We start from the raw sequence: 25,525 nt of genomic DNA on the forward strand, positions 1-25,525 counted from the left end.
GGAAGCTTCATTTGGTGACAAGAAATGGCTAGTTGGGATTCCATATCCCTCATTATTTAGAGACTTCGTTAGGATTACCATCATATATTTTAGGAAGTTCCTACTGCACTAGATTTCCATACCACCCCTCAGATCTAGCTGTCTCTCACTGCATTCCTTTCCTCAACCCATCTCTCTTCCCCACTTCTCCCCCCTCCCCACCTGATCCTCCCATTCCAATCCCCCACTCTCACCCCCAGTACACCCATAAAATCTATTTCCCTCTCCCAGGTCAATCATGTGTTTCCCCAGACACACAATCTATGTTTCTCTGGATCTATGGATTGTAGCTTGGTTATCATTTACTTAACAGCTAATATCCATGTATAAATAAACACATTATGTTCTAGTTCCATCCCCTACAAATTTCATGATGTACTTTTTAACAGTTGAGTAGTACTCCATTATGTAAATGTACATTTTCTTTATCCGTTCTTCTCGTGAGAAACATCTAGGTTGTTTCCACTTTCTGGCTGTTAGGACTAGAACAGAAATGAACATAGTTGAATAAGTGTCTTTATGGTAGGATGCAGTTTCCTTTGGGTATGTGCTGAAGAGGGGTGTGGCTAGATCTTGAGGTAGATTGATCTCCGTTTTCTAAGAAATTAACATTGAGTTCCATAGTGGCTATACAAGTTTACACTCCCACCAGCAATGTCTGAGTGTTCTTATTCCACATCCTCGCCAATATGAGCTGTCACTAGTGTTATTAATCTTAGCCATTCTGATGTTGTAAAATGTAATCTCAAAGTAGTTTTGATTTACATTTCCCTGATGGCTAAGGATGTTGAACATTTGTTTCTTGGCCATTTAAGTTTCCTCTTGAGAATTCTGTGTTTAGATCTGTAACCAATCTTTTCTTTTAGATCATTTAGGTTTTTTAAGATCAAGTTTCTTGAGTTCTTTATATATTTGGGCATTAGTCCTCTGTGGGATATGTAGTTGATAAAAAAAAATCTTTTCCTATTCTGTAGACTGCTGCTTTGTTACTACAATGAAGGGATGTTGCTTTATAGCAGCCAGGAGGAAGACTCACTTCCTAACAGTCCACTAAGCCATGAATCCACTAGAGCTCTTACAAGTCTATTACTTCTGAAGGCTCAGCACTGAAGCTATTAAATTGAAAGACTTAGTTTTGAGTATCTGAGCCTTGGGGGAGATCCATTGCATTCATATCCGAATGTGAACTAAGAACCTTTGAATCATATGTAATTTGGTGTTGATGTGTTGAGAATCTTCTGTTTTCCTACTCAGTCTTAGGTTTGTTTGCATTGTACAAGGGTTCTAGTTTCTCTGAATTCTCTCCACTTTTTATAACGCATCCTAGTCAGTATGAAGTTATGTTTTCAGGCTTTTGATTTGCTTTTCATAGTGACAGATGTTGAGTATCAAAAGTCTTCCCAGTTTGTTCTTGCCCTGCATAGTTTTGGCTACTTTCGGACTCTAGGATTTTCATATGAATTTTAGGATCAGGTTTACAAAATCTGAATTTGTACATCTGTTTTGGGAAGATGATCCTCTTCTTCATCTTTTTACTCCTGTTTTTAAAAGGGAGCCACTTTCTGACTTTCCTTTGGGGATTGTTCATTTAGTAATGTGTGTAAGACAGAATTGTGTTTATTGATCTTGTATTCTACACCTTTCTGAATTTATTACAAGGAGTACAAATCAATCGATCTGTATGAATAAAAGGTCATTTAATCTTCAGGTAATAAAAGTGTTCCCACCCCATCCCCAGCTTGGATGCCACCTTTGCTCTTCTTTGTTTTCCTTTTCTTAATAGTTGAGGCTTGAACTTCTAGTAGAGTATTTAATAGAAGTAAAGGAAAGGTCATTCATGATTTTCTGCTTAGGTAGAAGACTTGTTTTACTACTGAGTGCATTGTTAACTGTGGGGTTTATGAGTGCCTTAGGAAACTGTGTTTGCTTTTGTGAGTTTATGTATATCTCCTGAAATGTTTTTTTTTTCATTCTACTGATGCATTTTATGTATTGATTCTCTTATAAATATGACACAGCATTTGCTTTATAAGAAATATTGATTGGTATATAAGGGGTTGTTTAGTGTTTCTCCCTCATCCCCCTTTGCTGTTAAAGTAATGTTGGTGTCATAATATGATTTTGGAGTGTTCTATTTAATATTTTTGAAAGTTTGAGAACATCTGGAGGTCTTTTTATTTTTGTTGTTTTTTTTTTAATATTTGCTGGAATTCACTAAGCTCTGAACCTAGATTTTTGTATTTGGGATTCTTGAGACTAGAACCATAAATGAAAAGACATTTCAGTAGGAGACTTAATGCTACCAAACGGCAGACTCTTACAACCATTGGGCCCAGAGTGCAGAGCGCTATTCTACAAAAATTAATCTTAGGCCTTATAATCTAATAGAATTGGATTTACTAATACCCTAACATCTGTGTGTTCAAGTGCCTGTTTTCCTGAAGCCTTGCCATGACCATACAGTCATACATTTGTATAATTATCAGAATGATAGGTAAAACATGCACCGCTATGTTGACATCATTATAAATGAATTGAGTTTTTTTTGTTTGTATGTTGAATTGAAAGCCTTAATTTTTCTGAGGTGTCATTTTTCTTTGGGGCTATTATTAAATAGATTTTGCTGCTGTTTCACTTTTGCTGTATTTTATGATTATGCAGTCTGATGTTACCTTAAATTTTACATTATTTTTTAGAAAGGCTTTCACATGTGAAATTATTAAAAGAATGTCCTCCTGTCTAAGTGGGTTCACTTCTAAATATAAACTACCTTTATTTACTAGCTACATGCACTCTGAATACTTACATTAAAATAGAGGATAATATAAAATTATTTTTACACTTGTATATAGTGTCCCACAGAACCTGAAATAGAATAATACCAGAACTAGACTTTACCATAGATTTTACCATAAATTCATAGATGAATTTAAATTCATGGTGTGATTCTAAGTAAAATTCAGCAACTGGGAAAGGCATTCCTGTTAAGAAAATCCTTTTAAGAAATTCTTTGTAACATTACAGTTATTGAAGCATCCAGAATTATCATTTTTTTCTTCCCCTAGTTCTGGTTTTCTTTCTGAGACCACTTTCTTAATTTTACTTAGAGCCAATGGTTAGAATTCCATGAATCAATTTCTTGGGTCTATTTTACATGCATGTTTAGTAAATAAAGTACTATTTGCCAATGAACAGTATTTTACATAGAGTAGCAGTATTAGGATAAGTGCTCCTTTAGTATGGGGCCTGTGTGTATACACATACATGTATACCATACATTTAATTAGGGTTGCTTGCATGAGCATTGGTACAAGGGCAACTTAAAGAGTGGCTATGTCACAGGGCAATATGGCTGCCCTCTCCCAGCAAGCATTAACTGACTCCGTAGGGACAGGTGAGACCTAATGTTGAGGACCTTAGTCTTAGGCAGATAACTACAGCCATTGTGGATTTTCATAAGTGGGACAGCCATAACAGATTCAGGACATGGCATTTTACAGCATAGTTTCCCAAAATCTGGTCTTACATTCCTTCCACCCTTTCCTGAGCCTTGAACTGGATAATATTGATGTCCTGGACAGTGCTGAGCACTCAATAGTCATGTATTCTCAGCACTTTGATCAGTTAAGGGTCTGTATATTAACCTACTGCTCACTGCAAAAAGACATTTGTCTAATCAAGGCTGTAAAAGCACTAGTCACTAGATGTAACATAAAAGCAGTCTGGTTAGGAAAACAACAGTAATAGGTTGAGCATGTAAGTGGGTACTTGTCTGACAGTATTGTAGATCAGTATTGTAGAATGCAGGATTCACAACTGGATGAGACTGTTGACTTTCCCAACAGTGTGCATAGTACCTTTCAGTCATGTAAAGTTGAGTCAGCAGGAGGCAAAACATCCAATTCATTTCCATCTTGATTTTTGTCCTGTGGCCAGTGTGTGGTGTCTTCAGCTGTAGGCTCTGACCATTCAGTTCTGGTGGGCAATTGCCTTTGGTTTTGTTTGTTTTTTATGATCTCACTGGCCTTAATTCATGATCCCTCTTATATCTCAGGATTTTTACCCAAATGACTTATTATTATAGAACTATTAAAAAACAACTATATCCTAGCTACACTAATAGCATTCATGGGCCTAATCAATCTGTTCTTCTACACAAGTTTAATTTACTCTACTTCACTAACAACATTTCCAACAAATAATAACTCAAATATTTATCCATTAAACAAAACCTACTTGCCACACTTGTCTTAGAGTTACTATTACTGTGATAAAACACCAGGACCATGGCAACTCTTCTAAAGGAAAGCATTTACTTGGGGCTTGCTTACAGGTTCAGAGGTTTAGTCCATTGTTGTTAGGCAATAGGGGTGGTAGAATGCAGGCATACATGGTACTAGGGAAGGGACTGAGAGCTCTACACCCAGATCCACAGGCAGAGAGTTGCTGGGTCTGGCTTGAGCATTTGAAACCCCAAAGTCCACCCAACCCCAACAAGAACACACTGATAGTACCACTCCATGATAACGAACATTCAAATATATAAGCCTATGGGGGCCATTCCTATTCAAACCACCACAAGGCCCAAATAAAAATTCTTTTTATTTCAATGTCCTCTTGTCTTGTTTTTATTATTTCAATAAACATCTTTTGGGGTGCTATTTGCTGGTTAACTGAAAACTTAAATTATGTTTTCATCAGATCCCAAGGAAGAGAAAGAAGATGATTCTGTCCTCCCTCAGGAAGTTTCCATTTCTGCAACTAGACCTAGCCGTGGCTGGCGCAGTAGTAGCAGGACATCTATCTCTCGCCTTCGAGACACTGAGAATACTCGGAGCTCTAGGTCCAAGACTGGTTCTTTGCAACTCGTCTGCAAGTCAGAACCAATTACAGATCAGCTTGATTATGGTATGACGCAAACTCAGTATGGTTACTCCAGTACCTAATTGGTTCTTTAATCTTAAATGTAATGCTGATCTTTTACCTAAATGTTTTTAAGTTTTTGGGCAGGTAGTAATGTAGATAGGATTTGTTTCAGATATGTTGTAGATAGCCTCTATTTAGAGAACTACTTCATACAGTTGCAGTGATCACTTAATCTTTGGCTATGAAGAGAAAAATATCTCATGATTCTCAATAAATTTTGATTTAATTTTCTAGACGTTCCAGAAGAACATCAGTCTCCCGGTGGCATTAGGTATAAAATTTATTTCAAAAATCTTTGATTACTCATTAAATGATTGAGACTTTTTATTTGGAATTTTCAACTGTTAAATTAACTTAATTTTTAATATATCACACTTAATATTCCACATTTGATTTTAAATGGACCATAAAACTTAGTTTCCTAGTTCCAAAAGCATGTCTTTGGTATCTTCTCTGGGTGAACTTATTCTGCATTGGACCCAGAAATATAAGTGTCTTGTCAATGTCTTTCATGGTACTTGAGTAATTTAATGTTGGTTAAGTCTTTTGTGATATAACGCGTTATCAGACATAGAATTACAAAGTTGGTTGTCTAACTCTTCATGCCATTGGGCAATTATTTCTCATTTTTACTTAAAATGTTATGTCTTATTTGTGGAGTTTGAGTTCTAAGTATTGCTTATAATAAAGTAGTTTAGGATGTAGTCCAATCACATCTTAAAGATGGAAATTTTGGGTAATATGAATTTGTGACTGTGTCTAAGTATTCTAATTCAGTCCTATTAAATAGACCTTAGAACTAGAGTTTATCATTTGTTTGCTTATTTGTAGTAGTGATGAGGAAGAGGAGGAGGAAGAAGAGATGTTAATCAGTGAAGAGGAAATACCATTCAAAGATGACCCAAGAGATGAGACCTACAAGCCCCATCTTGAAAGGCATGTTTGAAATTTTACTGTACAGGCTAGTAGAAAATACATAGGAATACTCTGAAAATATTTGTTTTATGTTTGTTACAAGATTACATAAGCATAAAAATAATTTTCAACAAGTGATCGTTGTGCAACTATAACATTTTACTCTCTCATATAGCCCTCTCTTTGGTCTAATGACCTTTAATGTTGACTAAACTATTTAGTAGATGTGTGCATGTTATCTGGAATGTTTAGAATTGTTTCTCCCAATATCTTATTTCTCTTTACAACTATAATGAGATTAGATTTTTGTATGTTTTGGCCTGTTACTATGATGACCAAAGCAAGTTGGGGAGTAGAAGGTCTATTTATTTGACTTACTCTTCCACACCTATTGACCATCACCAGAGGAAGTCAGGACAGAAACTCCCAGGGCTAGAACCTGGAGACAGGTGCTGATGCCGAGGCCCTAGTGGGTGCTGCTTCCTGCCTTATTCATAATGGCTTCTACTTCAGCCTGCCTTCTTACAGACTCCAGTAACACCAGCCCAGGGCTGGTCACATCCACAGTTGGCTGGTTCTCCCCCATGGATCGTGGTTTAAGAAAACGCCCTCCAGGCTTGCCTGCAACCCAGTCTTATGGAAGCATTTTCTTAGTTGTGGTTCTCTCCTTTCAGGTGACTCTAGCTTGTGTCAAGTTGACATAAAATTAGCCAGTATGAAGCAGTATTCACCCTTGGGCACAATATGTATACATCCCTGCTGTGGCATGGGCGTGTGGACGGTTGATAAGAAGTTGTGGTTTTTAAGCTGAGAATCACAGCTTCAGAATAATGAGATAATGGTAAACCCTAAGCTTTAACCTGGTGTTAAAACACTATCTTTAATGAAATCTTTGTTAGAATATTTGTGTTGAAATGTTTTTCTGTTTTCAGGGAAACCCCAAAGCCACGGAGAAAATCAGGGAAGGTGAAAGAAGAGAAAGAAAAGAAAGAAATTAAAGTGGAAGTAGAAGTAGAGGTGAAAGAAGAAGAGAATGAAATTAGGGAAGATGAGGAGCCTCCTAGAAAGTGAGTAGGCAGTTACTACTAAAGCAGAACCCTTTTAAAACCACTAGTAGACAGACTTCAAGTTACATGGGAGTGTATTCACAGACAGATACACCCACACACACGCATATATATATACATACATACATTCAGCATTCAGGCATAGAGCCAGATGCATTTAATCCTAGCATTTGGAAGCAGAGACAAGCCTCTGTGTAAGGCCAACCTAATCTACATAGCTAAGCCAGGGCTAATGAGAACGTCCCTCAAATAAAAAACCCAAACATAGGAGTTGTTAAGTGTGAGTTGTTAAGCAACTTAGAGATTTTTTTGTAGCAACTTCTCAGAAGCTTGAAAGGTTGTTTTGGTGTTGGTTTTGTATTACTGCAAAGCAATATATTGGTAAGTATAAATGAACAAAAGACATTATCTATAGGGATACAGAGGAAATAGGAAAGCCAGAAAAAAAGATCTCAAATATGTGTCCTCTAAAGCAAACAAATACGTTAAATGATACAGGAGCCTTGATTCTGTAAAATCTTTCTATGTGACACATACTTTGTTACAGAAATAAGAATGTTTTATTAGCTTCTTGATTGTTATTTTTTTTAATTAGTTGCATTTAGATGATAAATTCTTCAACTAATCTTCAAACAATAACATTGAAATTTAGCCAGATATTCCATAGTAATGCCTACTTTACTACTCAGAGATAAATAATAATTTGAGTAGAATTATCTCAGTAAATCTGGCTTAGTAGCCAGATGCCTTTGTTTTTGTTTTGTGTGTCTGTGTGCTATTGGTTATGCCCTGTGTCTACCACCTGTTCTTTGGCCCCTAGAATGTGCTTCAGCCGTCCATATCTATATAAGCTTCCATCTAGAATATTTAGTTAACTGTTCTTTCTTAAATTATAGGAGAGGGAGAAGGAGAAAAGATGACAAAAGTCCAAGGTTGCCCAAAAGGAGGTGAGTCATATTTGCTCCTGTTTTTTTATATCTTAGGTCTTTGATAGGTGTTTGGTTACTTTAGCTTTTGTAAGCAAAGGAGGTGTGGCTTATTGAAAATTTCAGAAATGTAGTTTCCTTAGTGTTTGTGATGCACAGATGGTGTGTTTTTATTACCATTGCAGAATGCTGAGTCGTCTGAAATCTCAGTACATTTTACCTTTTTATAGTTTACATTTGGCATTTTGATTACTTGAGTACAAATATATGAAACTTATGTGTTACTACAAATATATTAATTTATATAAGACATCTATTATCACACTATATATAGAATACCACTTAGCTTGCCAATTTTTTTCTGACATTTTGGTAATAGGAAAAAACCTCCAATCCAATATGTCCGTTGTGAAATGGAAGGATGTGGGACTGTTCTTGCTCATCCTCGCTATTTGCAGGTCAGTGAAGTTGTTACACATGACAGTCTTTCATTCAGTGTCTATTACTTGTCTCCTAAGATGTCAGTTTGTGTGCTATTTGAAAACACTGACATAAAATATGAAGAAAAATATTTATTCCTAAGTGTCTTTACTCCACTTTTTCTTCTTTAACAGTATACCCAAGACTAGTAATTTAAAGAACATACGTGTTGACTTTTGATTCTGAATCCCTTAGAAGTATTAAGAATGTCGTACCAGCGTCTGGGGGGATCTTCTTTCTTCATCACAGAGTATAAGGCTGAAGGACAAGAAGGAAGCATGAGGAGAAAACTGGGAGCTGAAGCTCACTCTGTTAAAAACTTTAATTCATTTGTGAGGAGAGAACACGTAAACATTTCTCAACATTATTGCATTAAAAACTTAAGTTTTCAACACAGGAAACTTGGTGGATAGGAACCTTGGTGGACAGGACTAAACCTTAGTTCATTCTATTAAGGAAATACTAATGAAAAACTAAAAATCCTGAGCCCAAGTACAGGGCTTTTCTTGAATTTTTACAGTGTTACAATATGTAGAATTCTACAACAGATCATTGTAACAACACACAAAGACACAGAATAATAAATTTTAACTTTAATATATATTAGGATAAAATGAATATAACATTCAAACCAGCAATTTCTTTGAGATAGTACAAAGGTGATTAAAAAAATTTTTTTTTGATCTCCTATATTTTTTTCTTAAGTGAATAGATATTTAATTGGCTGGGTTTCTGGGTACGTACATGTCTGGCAAGAAACAGGGAATTGAAAGAGTGAAATGCTGTTTTAGCCTTTAACAGTAAGTGTAAAACTAAAACCTTACTGTGGAGTATGGTTCTGTTACAGTAAGTGTAGCTACCGGTTTTTGGCATATGCCATTTGGTATACCTGAAGTATATCTAAAATCACATTGCTAGTGAGTGTCAGGTACAGATTGGAATTCAGGTCTATTTCATATCCTGTGTTCTTTACCATCTTACTCTTATTTTTCCTTAATTTTTTTTTGATGTAGCAAAACAAAAAGAGTGTTGAAAGCTTACTTTTCCTTTTCACTTTCCTTTTGCTATTTTAGCACCACATTAAATACCAGCATTTGCTGAAAAAAAAATATGTATGTCCCCATCCCTCCTGTGGACGACTCTTCAGGCTCCAGAAACAACTTCTGCGACATGCAAAACATCATACAGGTACATATCTAAGTAAAAGGTTTATCATGTAGCCAGGAGAACTGCAGTTTGGGCATTTAATCTGGTATTGAAGCAAGATTTTTCTAGTACAAGTCTTCTTAAAAGAACCTAATCGACAAGTATGGAAAAAAGTTAGGAAAATAAACATTAATAAAATATAAACATAAAATTTAAATATGCCATTTTTTAGTTGGAATTGATCACATACATCTATAATCCCAGCACTGGGAAGACTAAAGCAGGAGTTTGAGTTCAAGGCCAGAGCGGGCTATGTAGATGGAACTTGTTTTAAGTGCTAGAGATAGAGGAGATACCAGGTTTCAGGTTTCATTAAGAAGTCTTGGCTGTCCTGGAACTCACTGTGGAGAGCAGGCTGGCCTCATACTCCCACCATTTCTGCCATAGTTTTTCCAGGTATTGGGATTGGTGCTCATTGATTTTTCTAGTCTTGAAATAACCGTGTTGTTGGGATAAAGTGCTTGCCCCACAAGCATGAGATCCAGAGAGCAGATACTCTAGGACCTATGTAAAAGCCAGGCCTTAGCACTTGGGAAATACCTTCTCTAGGGTAGTCTGACTGACTAGCAGGAATCAGTGTTCTCTAGGTTCTGTGAGCAATCCTGCTTCAAATAATGAGGTGGAGAGAGCTCCCAAAAGACATGACTTCAGCTTAGTCCTTCATATATGGTATACGTATGCAAAACTAAATTACGTTTTTAAAAAATGAAAATTATAGGGTATGATCAGGTAGAGCTTTAGAACTTTCACTGTTTGACTTCTCAGAATTTTTTTTTTCTATACTGGCAGTATTGATCTTTTCCTGGACATATATTCTTTGTTAGTTGTGAGCTTAACATAGCTATGCTAATCTGTCTACTTAACACCACTAAGCTGTGTTTTATACCTAAGAAACAAGAAGTTTAGAAGAATTAAGCAATTTGCCAATTCTACTTCAGGTAGATATTTATCAGTAAAGATAGAAACTTGGTAATAGCTATTAGAGAATAAAAGTAGAATGAACATTAATAAGAAAGCCTACAAAGTAAAAGGGGTTTGCTTTAATTTTTCTATTAAATACCTCAAGATGATTATATTTGTAAAGATCATAAAAGCTGGTTACTGGACTTGTTTGCTAATTCCTATAAAAACAACTCAAAAACAGAAGCTGACTAATGTGTATCACAGATTAGGCTCAAATTCTATTCATTTGCATCCACTGACAATCTTAATGAAATTCTGCTTTCAACATAAATTGAGTTGCCAGTTAATACTATATAATACTAAATGGATATTTCTCACACTTGATAATTAGATATATTCTCTTCTCAGTTTTGGACAGTAAGGCTACATGTTCCCCTTGAAAAAATATGTCCTTCCTGATAATGATGTACATACTTTCACTTAAGTAAGATACTTTTCACTTTTCCTTAACTATAAATTATAGGTACCAATATGACCGACCAACTGTAATAAAGATGTAATGAGATAACATATGTTTCTATATATTACATAGAACTTGCAGCATAATAGACATTTGCAAAATACAAGCTATAAACTCTTGTGTGTTGTGGGAACTCATTCAGCCAATAGTCTTTGAGGTACTGGCACCTGGAGCCGGGTGGAGGCAGGAAGGCAGGCTGAGTCCATTTCATGTGTGTGGGTACAGGTAGGAGTGCAGCATTGAGCAAATGGGACAAGCAGTCACCAAGTGTACAAGCCACTAGGGCAAGTAGCAGCTGCCTGCCAACACAGGAGGGAATTAGGTGTGGTCCACTTGACCCAGTGAGCCTGCAGCTGGAGGTGTTCTTTTCTGCCCTTGCCTGAGAGCTCTGAGGTGCTGGGGAGAATAGGTATGGTGCCTCCTTGGGGCAGTTTGCCACTTTGGGGCCTTGAGTGTTCTGGCCACATGGGCACCAAATTGTAATGGATGATTGTGGTAGAGTCCACAAGAGCCCGGAATAAAGGGAAATCAGGTATTTATTGGGGATCACCCACAAACAACAAAGTAGAATGGCAAAGTAGAGATCCGCCGGGATCTTATGCCCAGAGACACTGAGGTCCATCTGGGACTACCACCCAAGAGACAGCCTTGCTACCCAGTCCACCCATAGCATTTGAGACCCTGCCCAAAAGTGGCTGATACCTCAAAGACTATTGGCTGAATGAGTTCCCACAAAACTTGTACATTAATTTCCCCAAAGTCTATAATCATTTCTTCATACTGTATCAATTGAGAAAACTTGAAAAAGAAAAACATGCTGTTTGTTCCCTAAATATATGCTATACTTTTTTGTTCTCCCTCCATACTATGGGAAACTTTTGAAATGCATTCTGGTTCAGATATTTATATCTGGTTAATATAATTTCAGAATGTTATCTTTTCCTTTGGGAGTTAGTATATGCAGACATACCCCCCTCCCCTTGTAAATGTAACTTACCGAGTGGGTGCCCTATGCATTTTCTGTGCTCCGTGGAAACTGAAATATTTGAAGCTGGCTGTTAGGAAGACTTTAAGAGGGACATCTGAATGGTGTTGTTGCTCCTGTAGAACTGTAGTGTGCAGCACAGAATAACCAGCATTGGCACCATTTGAGTTTTTGCTAGCACTCTCTCATATGTGATGAATCAACATATTAGTATTTCCAAGGTGATTGCTGTGTGTGTTCAAATTAAAAAAAAAAAAAAACATGGCTCATCCCTCAGCCTCCTGAGTGAGCCACTTACCATATCTTGCTGGTTCACATGTTAAAGCTACTTGGGAGTAGGCGTTGGTGGCTCACACCTTTAATCCCAGCACTCTTGGGAGGCAGAGGCAGGCAGATCTCTGTGAGTTCCTACGGAGTGAGTTCCAGTACAGCCTCAATACAGAGAAACCTTGTCTCGAAAAACCACAAAAAAGAAAAAGCTACTTGGGAAAGAACACTGAAGAAAGTAGATAATTGTTATTGACTTAACCTACATGTTTTTACTGTGATTGCACCAAGTAATTTGAAATTGAATAAAAAATGTAGTGGTTATTAAACCAACATATTTTTATCCTTTGGCTCCCTGACCAAGTAGTAGAAACAGTGCAATGATCCTTTATGCCATTGATTCTACACTATGCTAGATTCACTTAAGTTTATGAAACTTTAGGTGAGGAGGGGAGTTACAATGGAATGAGGAAATAACTTGAATGGTGCAGAAGATGCAGAGTGGCAAGTAAGATAAAGAAATACAATTTGCATTTATTTGAAGTATTTTCTGGCCAGAAATCCCAACAACACGGTTATTTCAAGACTAGAAAAATCAATGAGCACCAATCCCAATACCTGGAAAAACTATGGCAGAAATGGTGGGAGTATGAGGCCAGCCTGCTCTCCACAGTGAGTTCCAGGACAGCCAAGACTTCTTAATGAAACCTGAAACCTGGTATCTCCTCTATCTCTAGCACTTAAAACAAGTTCCATCTACATAGCCCACTCTGGCCTGGAACTCAAACTCCTGCTTTAGGTTTTTTTTAATGTGAACATCTTCCATAGTCTAATGGCTATTTTAAAGAATAAATCCCATGGAAAATGTACTTAATGTCTATCTTACTGTTCTGTTGCTGTGAGGAGACACCATGGTTAATGCAACTCTTATTAAAGACAAGCATTTAATTTGAGAGCTTACTTACAAAATCAGAGTGTTAGCCCATTATCATGGCCAGGAACATGGCAGCAGGCAGGCATGGTGCTGAGAGCTCACATCTGATACACAAGTTGCAGGCCAAGAAACTGTTCCTGACTTGGGTTTTTGAAACCTCAAAGCGCACCCTCATTGAGTCTTTTCCAGCAAGGCCACACTTCCTCATCGGCTGGGAAACAGATATTAAGATATGTTAGGTTATGGGGGCCATTCTCATTCAAACAGCCACAAAATCCTAAGCATTTGTTCAATATTTGGAATGTTGGTACAACTGGAATTGAGGTTCTCGTTTCCTTATTTGTACCTAGATTTTTGGTTTGGGTGGGTTTGTCTTGGTTTTTTGAGGCAAGGTTAACTATGTATCCATAGCTGACCTGGAATTTACTATGTAGACCAGGTTAGTTTCATAGAAGAGATCTGGCTGACTCTCCCTCCTAAGTGCTGGAACTAGCCTGGTTACTCTAGTTTATACATTAACATCTCAAGATTTGGAGCTAGGAACTATGAGTGCTAGAGAATTTTTGTGTTAGTGAATTTTGGTTACCCCACTCAATATATTTTTTAGTCCCATCAATTTACTTGGAGATTTCATTTTTCTTCACAGCTGAATAGAAGAACATTATACATATGTACCACATTATCATTACTCATTCATCAGTTGAAAGGCATTTAGTTTGTTTCCATTTCCTAGCTACAGTAGAACAACAGTAAACATGACTGAGCAAGTACCTGTAGGGTAGAATGTCATGTCCTTTGGGCATATGTCAGTGGAATAGCTAGGCCATTTGGTAGATTTACTTTTAGCTTTTTGAGGATTCTCCACACTGATTTTTCAAAGTATCTGCATCAGTTTGCAATCCCAACAACAGTGGGTAAGGACTCTCTTTTGTCCTTCATTCAGCATTTGTTGTCAGTTGTTAGCCATTCTGGCAGGGATAAGATGGAATTGTTTTTATTTGTGTTTCTCTAATTGCTGAGGATGTACACTTTTTGTGATATTTCTTAGTCACTTTTATTTCTTTTTTATAACGGTGCAGATCTGTAGCTCATTTTTCAAATCAATAGTTTTCTTGGTTGTTTATTTTTTGTGTTACATATATATTCTAAATATTAATCATCTGTAAAATGTATAGCAGGCATAGGTTCTTACATGTTTTGTAGGATTCCTTTTCGCTCAGTTGTTTAAATTAGCTGTTCAGAAGTTTTCATTTTATGAGGGCTCTGTGATAGTCTGGGTGAAAATAGCCCCATGGGGTCATAGGGACTATGACTATCAGGAGGTATAGCTTTAGTAGAGTGCTGCTGTTGGAGGAAGTGTGTCACTTGGGATAGGCTTGAGGTATCAGAAGCTCAAGCCAGGCAGAGTGGATCATTGTCTTCCTGCTGCCAGATGTAGACCTTTCAGGTACCTCTCCAGCACATGTCTACCTACATGCCACCATGTTTCCTGCCATGACAATAACTAAACTTTGAACTGTAAGCCAGTCCCACCTAAATGTTTTCCTTTATAAGAGTTGCCATGGTCATTGTGTGTTTCACAGCAAAAAAAAACCCTAAGAGAGCCCCACTTATCAGTTGTGGGTGTTAATTCCTGGGCAAATAGAGTTCTTTTCAGAAAGTCTTTCCTACATCTGTATCTATTTTTTTTCTAGCAATTTCCGTATTTTATGATTCATACTGAGGTCTTGGATTCGTTTGGAGTTAATTTTTGTACATGGTGGTAAATGTGGGTCTGATTTCAATAGATGTCTCATTTTCTGAGCACCATTTCTTAAATATTCTGTCTTGTTACTAGTGATTGTGCTTGGGATCCATTTACTTCTAAATTTTATAGTCAAATATAATTTAATTTTATAATTAAAAATTATTATTGTTGTAATAAAACACCATGGCCCAAAGCACCTTGTAGAGGAGGGGATTTATTTTGCTTATACTTCCGCATCACAGTTCATCAAAGGAAGTCAGGGTAGGAACCTAGAGGCAGGAACTAAAGAAGATGCCATAGAAGAAGATTGCTTACTGGCTAACTCCAGGACTACCTGCTCATGGGTGGCACCACCCACAGTGAACTAGGCCCTACAACATCATTCATGATCTGAAGTACCACAGGTCAACCTACTGGGGCTGTTTTCTCAATTGAGGTTCCTCTTCAAAACATTCTAGCTTGTGTTAAGTTTACATAATACTAGATAGCAGAGCATCAGGTGGCTATAGTTATGTGCACATGTACTTGTGAGATGTTCATTCTAAGCTGAGACCTCTAAAAAATATTTTTATTCTTAGAGAATTTCATAACAACATGTTTTGATTGTAATCAACTCCTACTCCTCCCTTGAACCTCCTGCCAGATCCACCCACCCCCAGTGTCCTCTGGTTTTTTAGACTATCTCACAGTAGTTGTCTTGACCCTCTGCCTCTTAAAATCTTTTTGTGCTACTTCCTGGTTTTAGTGGGATTGGTTTTTGTTGTTGTTGTTTTCTCTATTTAAGACACTGGTTCTCAATCTTGCTAATGCTGCTACTCTTACAGTTCTCATGTTGTGGTGACCCCCAACCATGAAAAATATTTTCATTGCTGCTTTATAGCTGTAATTTTAGGTTAACAATCATAATGTAAATATCTGATATGCAACCCTTGTGAAAAGCTCATTTAACCCCCAAAAGAGTTGGAACCCTCAGGTTGGGAACTCCTGGTTTGAAGAGAGTATTCACTGTTTTCTTATATAATAACCTGTATTACTTTCAGGTTTGTTCTTTCCAGTCCCTCTCTTCCAGAATTTTTATCATAAAAGCATTTTGGATTTTGTCAAAGACTTCATGTGTCTACTAAGAAGATCTTATGTGTGTGGTTTTTTTGTTTTTTGTTTTTACTTTAAGTCCATTTATATTATTTGTTTACTCACATATACTGAATCATCCCTGCATCTCTGGGATGAAAACCAACTTGATCGTGGTGGGTTATCTTCTTGAAATGTCTGTATTCAGTTTGCAACTATTTTATTGATAGTTTTTGTATCTGTGTTTCAGGAATACTGGCCTGTAGTTTCATTGTGTGTGTGAGTCTCTGCCTAGCTTGGGTATTAGGGTAATACTGGCTTCTAGAATCATATTTTTTAAGCTGATTTTTATTCTACTGAATATATGGATGAAAAATAAAATCAAAACAATATTTTTTGTTGTTTGACTTATCTTGCTCAAAATATTTGATCTTTTGCAAAGGGTGTTATGTGCTGGAAACTAACGGCCAGAAGACTTGCTTGCCTGCAAACTGCAGAAAATACTTAGCAGGTGTCTTAATGGAACATTAACCGCATTATTTTTCTCCTTAGATCAGAGGGATTATATCTGTGAATATTGTGCTCGGGCCTTCAAGAGTTCCCACAATCTGGCAGTACACAGGATGATTCACACGGGCGAGAAACCATTACAGTGAGTATTTACTTGCTGGTAAACATCTGGGTAGGAGTGCATTTACCTCACTTGGAGGCTTGTCTTCCCTTATAAACATTTCCGTTCTCACTGCTTTCTTTACTTTTACTAAATTAAAGAAATATTCATTGAGAATTTTTTCTTTTCTTTTGCTGTTCTTTATAAATATATTTTAATTAGTTTGAGAATTTATTCTGCCTTAACCACTTCCCATTCCACCCATGGAACCCAGTTTGTGCTACCTATGTATTTGTATTTGTGTATATGTAAGTTTTCAGTTCTTACGTAGCCCTTGATTTAAGAATTCTTTGCTTGATCAAGTTCATTTCCTTTGGGTTTCCTTTAGATGTGAGATCTGCGGATTTACCTGTCGACAAAAGGCATCCCTTAATTGGCACATGAAGAAACATGATGCAGACTCCTTCTACCAATTTTCTTGCAATATCTGTGGCAAAAAATTTGAGAAGAAGGACAGCGTAGTAGCACACAAAGCGAAGAGCCACCCTGAGGTGCTGATTGCAGAAGCTCTGGCAGCCAATGCAGGCGCCCTCATCACCAGCACAGATATCTTGGGCACTAACCCAGAGCCCCTGACACAACCTGCAGATGCTCAGGGGCTTCCTCTTCTTCCTGAGCCCTTGGGAAACTCAACATCTGGAGAGTGTCTACTGCTAGAAGCTGAAGGGATGTCGAAGTCATACTGCAGTGGGACAGAACGGGTGAGCCTTATGGCTGACGGGAAGATCTTTGTGGGAAGCGGCAGCAGTGGGGGCACTGAAGGGCTGGTCATGAACTCGGATATACTCGGTGCTACCACAGAGGTTCTGATTGAAGATTCAGACTCTACTGGACCTTAGTGCAAAGGAAGACTCTGGTCACTGGGACAGTGCAGACTTTGTATTTAAAGGATAAAAAGGACAAAAAAAAAATTCAAAAGCATTTAAAATCTAGTAAAATTACTGAAGGGCCTGCTCTTTGCATTGTGGATCACAGCACACACACACACTGTCTCTATCTCTGTCTCTCTCTCTATCCCCTTCCCCTGAAGTTTCCTCCCTCATCCTGAAAACATTGATGTTGCCTTTACCATAAAGGTCATTAAAAAAGCAGCAGCGTACTTGGTTCCAGCCATCAGCAGCAGACTTCCTGCTCATCGGCAGATCTCCTTTTCCCAACCTGTATCTCTGATGTGCTCTGGATCAGCTTTTAATTCATAATAGTATATTACTATAATCTAATCTTTTCTCCTCTACTGCTGCCCTATGGCTCTGGCTTCTCCCCACTGCAACAACCAACACTTACCCTCAAATATTATATAATTCTATTTTCCGGAGGCTGGCAACTGACTTGGCACTTTAGGGCCCCTTAGCAGGATGCTGTTAAAACAGTACATATCTCTCACCCCTCTTCCATTACTCACTGGTTTTGGGGAAGGAAGGATGATACATGGGGACCACCTCCCTTCCCCTTCAGTGGATCCCAGCACCTCAGTCCCCCTCCCAAACCTCCATATGGCTCTTAATGGTGCTCACTTGCTTGGAAGCAGGCTCCCAAGAGAGAGGGGACTATCCCATGAACAGTCTTTTTGGCTGTAAGATGGGGCTCTATGTCAGTGAGAAAAGTCCCAGGCTAATGGCAGAAATTTGCACTTTGAACATGTGTGTTTTTGTGTTTTGGAAACCTGAGATTCCTTATTTATTAATGGAAAGTCTGATTTTTGGGGGGGAGGGTCTTTGTTACTATGTTTTGTGGGGCTGGGAGAGTAGATTATTCTGACATGGGATCCTTCCTACAAGAGGTACTTTGAAGGCAAGGCTTAGAGTTAAAGAAGCACAGCCAGCCTCTAAAATCATAGTTTTCCAGTGGCCTTTAAAGAAAGCTGGTCCTCAGCACTAACAGAATCACTACAGTAGCCTAGTGCTTTTTTGGAAGCCTTAGGGAAGGTTGATAGGTTTATGGTAACTAGTGTGCTCTTTGAGATACAAGGATTTGAAGGGATGAGGAATGTTGTTCAAGGTCTGAATCACACATAAAAAATTTTTTTCTTCTGTGAATTTATTTTTCTCTTTTTGTCCTCACCATTTCTTTACATTTATCTCCCTACTGACTTAACTCTGGCCCCTTGTTTTGATTTTGGTTTTGTCATTGGCCATTCCATCTCTCCATTAGTAGGAGACCATACCCTGTCATCCATGAAGGAACAAAATTGAAGAGTCCTAGAGTCTTGGTTAAGAGAAAACTGTCTTGTTCCCCCTTTAGAAGAGACAAAGTTTGAATAGACAAAAGCAAAGGTGAAAATCTGTGTGATAATGTGTTTGGCTTTCCCCAAATTATCCATTTTCCTTGGAGTAGGGATTTTAATGCATTTCTGTCATTGGGAGACACAGATCGTGGTTTTATATGCTTGTACCTCTCAGAAGACTAAAACCCTAATTCAGCTAAGTTTTTTGAGAGTTAGAGGTGCAGTTCTTCCCTATGTGCTTCAGAGTCTGCCATTGAAGACCTGGCCAGTTGTCAGAAATACATAACTGTTGGGAAAAATAAGGGTCTGACCGAGAACAAAACAGCGAACAGCTTGTTTTTTCACAAACACTAAAACTATGGAGTTTATCAAATTTTCTCTGCTTAATTTTTTTCCAAAAAAAAAAAAGTCATCTCTGAAAGACGCTTACTGTACACCCACCAGTGTCACTGGTTGGGATGCCAGGAGGAGGGAGGAAGACACCTACAGGAACAATCTTAAACACATTATTGTTTCCTCTAGAGTGTTGCAGACTTTGCCATCCCTCCTATGGTGAGGGGAGAGGAGGCATGAAGACAGGCTTTCCTGCCCCACAGTTTGCAGTTGACTTTGGTACATTGGTTTGAAATTTACATTGACTTTGGTACATTGGTACACAAATTTGAAAATACTGTAAGAGTAATTATAATGGGACTGCAACAAAGTTGCTCTACATGATACTGTTTCTCTAGCTAATGTCTGTATACTACACTTACTCTTTTTCACTTTTAGACTGTCTCCATAAATTTCACTTAGAATGGTTACTCATCAAATATAGCCACCCACAGAAAAGCAAACTGCATTGTAAACATCTTTCTGGGATGGGGAGAAATATGTTCTTTTCTGTACCTCACTTCCCTCCCCATGAAAGCAACTAGTTATAATAATTAGAAACTTACTGTCCCCTTATTTGGGGGTGTGTAAGATGGCTGAGTCATCTTCATAGCTACCATTTGCTGACAGTAAATTATTGTAGCAGTTTGCAATAAATTTTAAGATAGTTTTCATGAACTTTTTTTTTCTTTTGAGAACAAGTGCTAGCATAGTAAAGTATATGAGCAAATTAAGCACCATTCCCATTTCCTTTCTGCTAATGCCACTCATTTAATTGTCCTTTAAAGAGTCCTTTTAATCCTAAAAATTGGTAGATACTTGATGCTCTTACTGTATTTTAAATAACTAGTCATCCCTCCAATTTCAGTTGGCAATCCTAAATTTTATGGATATAGTTGTGATAATTACTTGATTTTCTGGGAGTTATGCATACTTGCTTGGGTTGCTGGTGTATTTTGCATAACCCTAACACATTTTCCAGGGTTTAGTCAGACACTGGCTGGGAGTCCTGGGGATGAGCATGGAAAACATTGTCATAGAGCACTTGGACCTCCCTTACACCTGTTTGGAGGAAGAATGTGAACTCTACCACCAACCTAAGTGAGGTCTTACAGCCTCACTGCAGACCAGTTTCGCTCCTGTCTTTTCTTCCAATTTTCCATATACTCAAGAAAATCAGAACATTGTAATGGGGCAGTTATATTTCCTAAAAATTTTTTGGCCTGTTGAAATGTGCAGGACCCTTTTCCTGTGATGAGAGATAGGTGGTTACTTGATCTAGGTTTAAAAGTTATGTAAAAAAAATTATAATAAAAGGGATACTTTGCTTTTAAAATCTTGTTTCCTCTTAATCTAGTTAAACATCTTCAAAATAAGTATGTAAAGAAGAAAAATAAAAGTTGTCTTCCTGGAAGCAACTGGTCTTCCTTGATTGTACTGAATTAGTCTCTGAAAGTAAAACAGTTGATTCTGCTAAATGAAGAAAACAGATGCCCCCCAGGGTAGGCTTTTGTATGCTGCTAGTTGCTCTTTGTTGAGAGTTGGGTAACCATTCTAATGCTGAGATGCCTTGTAGCTCTGTTTGGCAGACTTCAAATGTTGCTTCAGTTCCTTACTTAAGGATGTTAAAAGATACAGGGAAGTACAGTCTACTCTGATGACAGAACCTTGGTTGCATTTAACATCAGTGCTTCTTGACAAACTTAATACCTGTGTCAAGTTCTAATTTTAAGAAAGAAAGCATAGTGTAATCTTGATAAAAGTTCAATGGCAGTCATTCCTCATTTGTTTGCCTTGTCAATTTGCTCCTTAGATGACAAGTGTTTGAACTTCTTGGCAACATCTGATATGAAATAGGGACACTCACAGACCCGTTTGAGGATGAAACTTTGAAACTTTAGCCAATTAGCATCACCCACTGAGTATAGTACAAATAGAATGACAGATCTGTAAGCACCTTTTAACTCTTTTGTCCTCATTTCAAAGACTGTTCATTGTCTTGTTTAGCATGGAGTATGACTGGGACTGGGAAGAAAAAGAAGCGTGTTGTCACTTGAGTAAGACTGCCTGAGAAATGTTACTAAGTTAGAGTTGGGTGTTTCCTTTGGGAGAGAACAGGCCTAAACAGTGCCTTCCACATCCTGTAGCTACTAGGAAGGCACCATGATTGAGATTAGAGATGCTCCTTTACCTAATTTTTACACAAGTTTAAATTAACCTTATGAAGGATGGGGATGGAAAGATGCTACCAAGGACCTGTAATCACATAGTCTTTGTCTCTTTCACAAAACAGGAGCCACACAAATCATAAAAGGGGTGGGGGGGGTGAATATAACCAATGAGAAAAACTTACTATTTCACTCAAAATTAGTCTGAAGAATCAAATGAAGTTTAAATGCTATAGCACAGTATCTGACCCATTTGATAAATGGCACCTAACTCAATACATTCTGCCATACTAAAACAAAAGTTTAGAATGTAAAAAGCAGAATAAAATCAATAGATTATATGTGTAAATATCACTACATTAGGCAGGGGTGGGTGTCATGAGGATTAGTGTGATAGTGACCTTGTTGCTAAGTACAAAAGCAAAACAATGACATAAAAACAAGTGCTGAGTGGAGGAGAGAGATGGAGGCAGACACTACGGAAAAAAAAAAAAAAAGACTGATTGAAAAGGGCCCTTTGATTCCACAGGCACAAAAATCCACAGCCAGGAATTTGCTGCCACCTCTGAGTCAGGCAGGGGGTGGGGATGGGGGTGCACAATCCCATTAGAGAATGCCCAGTGGATTTAGTCTGTGGGAGTCATATTTCTTATTTGGCCCAGTGAAGACAGAAGCAAACCAGCTCACTTGTTTCCTGGGACAGTTGATTTAGGGGATGGCTTTCGCTGAGCAGTCACCTCTGACCCTTCACCGCCGGGACCTCTGTAGCCGTTCTATCTGGCTAGCAAGGAAGATTCGTTCAGACCTGACTGCTCTTGTGGAGTCTTATGTAAGTTGTCTATTTTGCTGTTGTCTGTTTTCAGCTCTTCTAACCCAACACTTAACCATCATGTTCCAATCCCATAACCAATTATCTAGTCTTAATGGTCATTCATATATTAAACACCTGTAATTTGGCTTGGCCTCTCCCTTGAGAACTTTACTGTCTTCCTCTAGGCTGCTTAAGAGACAGGTCTTTTCTTGAGTGAGAAGATACACTATTTGATTGAGTTTTTTATGAATCTTAACAGGGTAGACAGTAGTAGGCTTTCTATGTTTATGGTTATTCATAGAAAATTTGAAATAAAATACTTGTAGGATTAGGAAGGAATTTTGGAGAAATGTGTAGTTTCCCTCTATACAGTATAAGCTACCTACATTTTAGTTTTCTACATCAGAAGTATACCTGTAGCTAAATGGATTTATCAAAAAGATTCCCTAGAATATTCACCACAGTCTTGTGAAAATGTCAAATTAACCATTGTTTTTGCATGAAGGACCTCTGTCTAAATGCCTGATGTGATAATATTCCAGGCCCCTGATAAAATTACAAATTTATGTTCTCTAAGAATTGATAGCTTTTGAAAAGCCTTGCCATATATAATACCAAGTTACCTTTTAAAAGCCAGTTTCTGTTGTATTCAAAAGGTTCAGTCTCACCTTGTGGGTGGACATTGGGGATTGGAAAATTCAGGTAGTACCATAGGATAGTGGCTCCCCAAATGGAGGATTTCCATTCTAGACATTTTCTTTACAACTTCAATCATTGATTGTGGAATTAAAAGAGATTTTATTTGTGATTGAAGAAAGCAATTGAGATGATGTGGAATCTATCATGTTTTGCTATGTCCTTGGCCAGGTGAAGCATCAGGGCCTGAATGAAAATGTCAACCTGGACTCGGTGGCTGGTGTGCCAGTGGCAAGCACTGATCGTTGGAGTGAGATGACTGAGGCAGAGAGACTCCAAGAGAACCTTCAGGCTTACCGTACCTTCCATGGGATGTTGACCAAGCTTTTAGAAGATCAGAGAGTACATTTCACCCCAGCTGAAGGTGGCTTCCATCAGGCAATACATACTCTTCTGCTCCAAGTTTCTGCCTTTGCCTACCAGCTAGAGGAGTTAATGGCACTTCTGGAACAGAAGATCCCAGAGAATGAGGTTGATGGGATGCCTGTTGCTGTTGGAGATGGTGGCCTCTTTGAGAAGAAGCTATGGGGCCTAAAGGTTCTTCAAGAGCTTTCGCAGTGGACCGTGAGGTCTATCCATGACCTCCGTGTCATTTCTTCTCATCAGATGGGAATCTCAGCACATGAGAGCCATTATGAGGCCAAGGATAAGCAAATGTAGCAGTCAGCTCTTCCCTCTCTTTTGTTCTGGTGAGATATAGGTACTTCCCCGAGGCCTCGATTTCTCAGAATCAATTTTTGAAAACCATAGACCACAGGCATTTTCATCAAGTAGGGTTGACCCACATATGAAAAGGCGGATATTACAGGGTTATTCTGGGTGTATGCATATGTGTGCACATGTTTTTGTTTGTATTGGTGGTATAGTAGAGGAAAAAAAAGGGGACACTATCCTCCCATCTTCCTGCTTCAACATTCCTGATACTAAGTGACCTTTCTAGGCATTTAAACAGCCTTACAGACAGAAGAGAAATTGTAACCAGTTCTGGTTGACTTCGGCAAAGACTGACTAACAAATTGGAAGTCCTAGACTAGGGCCATTCAAACTACCATAATAAAAATAACATTGCTGTGCTAAGGCAATGAGTGTGCCATCACTTTATATACTTTCTGTATAACTTGACATCTTTGTCTCAGAGGGTTAGAAGATGGTTCTTGCTATCTATCCCTAGCACTGAAAAACAGCCCTTATTACACATCCTCATAAGTCAGCAGCAGACAGCCATCCACAAGTATTTGTTGCTCATACCTGGTAAAGACAGCAACTGCTTATTATCTTCAGATTCCATTTGGGAAAAAAAAAGGGGGGGCCCACTGTACTTGGAAGCTAAAGAATATGCAATAACATACTGGTTTAGTGTTGCCTAATGTACTTGAATATTGAGTTAATCTCTGTTTATAGCAAGTGAACAGATCAGTGATACAGGTGCTATAACTAGATACTCGACAGAGGATGGAATGCTCAGGTTAAAGTGTCACAGAGCTCCATCACTTTACATTCTCTGGACTTAGTCATGAGGTGAGGATGAGGTCTAGTTGGTCCCCACTGAGAATGCCAGAGATTCTTAACACAATAACGCTCTGCTTTTAATGTTCTTGTAAGCGCCACACAGTGTGGAAGACTAGGAAAGAGACATCCCTGGGGAAGTCATTTGCAGTGAAACCTGTACATTAATGAGGCATTGTGAATCCAACAGTTTGTTAGTATCATTTGTTTTTTACTTATCTTTAGTTAAACCTGAGAGGTCTTGAGTTGGGGATCTAAATCTAATCATGACATCTTGCTTCATAAATGAACCATCTTATATCCTCTCCTGCAAGGAGTTCCATACAGGCTAGAACTCTAATCATGTACAGGACAGGACTCAGCCAATCACTGTAGTATTTCAGGGGAAGTGATACCCTGTATTCTACTATGCATTTGTGAAAATACAGTTGTGTATGTATAAAATAAAGACCAAAATGTGAGATTGCAAAGAATTGAAAGAGATCAATTAAAGCCACAAATAAATATACTGCCTGGGTTGGTGAAGTACATTATAGAATAAACTCCCCAGAGGGGAAAAAAAACAAGAGTTGGTTCATGAAAACAAGTTAGACAACAGTAAACATCTGTACCTAGCACCATAAAAGCCTTATTTTTGTTTTATTCTATTGATGATTTTTGTATAGATAATTTCTCAGTACATTTAGAAGGGCTTACTATTTTTTTTTTTAACTTAGAAACAAGGCTGCTTCACAAGTCAATTCCAGGTCCCTCTCCGTTTCCCTCCCCTCCTCCCACCAATCCCCCTAATATCCCCTCATTTCCCCAGGGAGGGTGAGGCCCTCCATGGGGGTGTCCATAGTCTGTCATTTCATCCAGGGCAGGGCCTAGACCCTCCCCCAAGAGTTCAGGGTGAGAGTGCATCTCATATTGTTGGATGGGAGTCCAAAGTCTATTTGTATACCCGGGATAAATACTGATCTACTATTCAATAGATTACCTAGGCCTCCTCACTGACACCCACATTCAGGGGGTCTTAATCAGTCCCATGCTGGATTCCCAGGCATCAGTCTGGGATTCAAGAGCTAACCCTTGTCAGGTCAGCTGTTTCTG

General features: G+C 38.2%; 2 protein-coding genes across 5 annotated transcripts in view; both read left to right on the forward strand.

Annotated features, from left to right (window-relative positions):
- Zfp91 (ZFP91 zinc finger protein, atypical E3 ubiquitin ligase) overlaps nucleotides 1–20,588 on the forward strand; it is a 36,483-nt gene extending 15,895 nt beyond the window's left edge. For 3 of the 4 annotated variants that reach the window (XM_005063247.3, XM_040746901.1, XM_040746905.1), the window contains 9 exons: nucleotides 4,741–4,947; nucleotides 5,200–5,236; nucleotides 5,797–5,901; nucleotides 6,813–6,947; nucleotides 7,844–7,894; nucleotides 8,253–8,331; nucleotides 9,427–9,541; nucleotides 16,539–16,638; nucleotides 16,985–20,588. In XM_005063247.3, coding sequence (XP_005063304.2) covers nucleotides 4,741–4,947; nucleotides 5,200–5,236; nucleotides 5,797–5,901; nucleotides 6,813–6,947; nucleotides 7,844–7,894; nucleotides 8,253–8,331; nucleotides 9,427–9,541; nucleotides 16,539–16,638; nucleotides 16,985–17,495 — 1,340 coding nt within the window. In that variant the 3' untranslated portion in view covers nucleotides 17,496–20,588. The remainder of the gene's footprint in view (nucleotides 1–4,740; nucleotides 4,948–5,199; nucleotides 5,237–5,796; nucleotides 5,902–6,812; nucleotides 6,948–7,843; nucleotides 7,895–8,252; nucleotides 8,332–9,426; nucleotides 9,542–16,538; nucleotides 16,639–16,984) is intronic. The other variant, XM_040746895.1, reaches the window with a different exon arrangement.
- Nucleotides 20,589–20,805: 217 nt separating this feature from the next.
- Cntf (ciliary neurotrophic factor) lies at nucleotides 20,806–24,941 on the forward strand. The gene is made up of 2 exons (XM_005063799.4): nucleotides 20,806–22,249; nucleotides 23,099–24,941. The coding sequence occupies exons 1-2, from the start codon at nucleotides 22,136–22,138 to the stop codon at nucleotides 23,585–23,587; spliced, it is 603 nt and encodes a 200-aa protein (XP_005063856.1). The 5' UTR covers nucleotides 20,806–22,135; the 3' UTR covers nucleotides 23,588–24,941.
- Nucleotides 24,942–25,525: the final 584 nt, after the last annotated feature.

The sequence above is a fragment of the Mesocricetus auratus genome, unplaced genomic scaffold (assembly GCF_017639785.1).
Source record: "Mesocricetus auratus isolate SY011 unplaced genomic scaffold, BCM_Maur_2.0 Super-Scaffold_4256, whole genome shotgun sequence".
Lineage (NCBI taxonomy): Eukaryota > Metazoa > Chordata > Mammalia > Rodentia > Cricetidae > Mesocricetus > Mesocricetus auratus.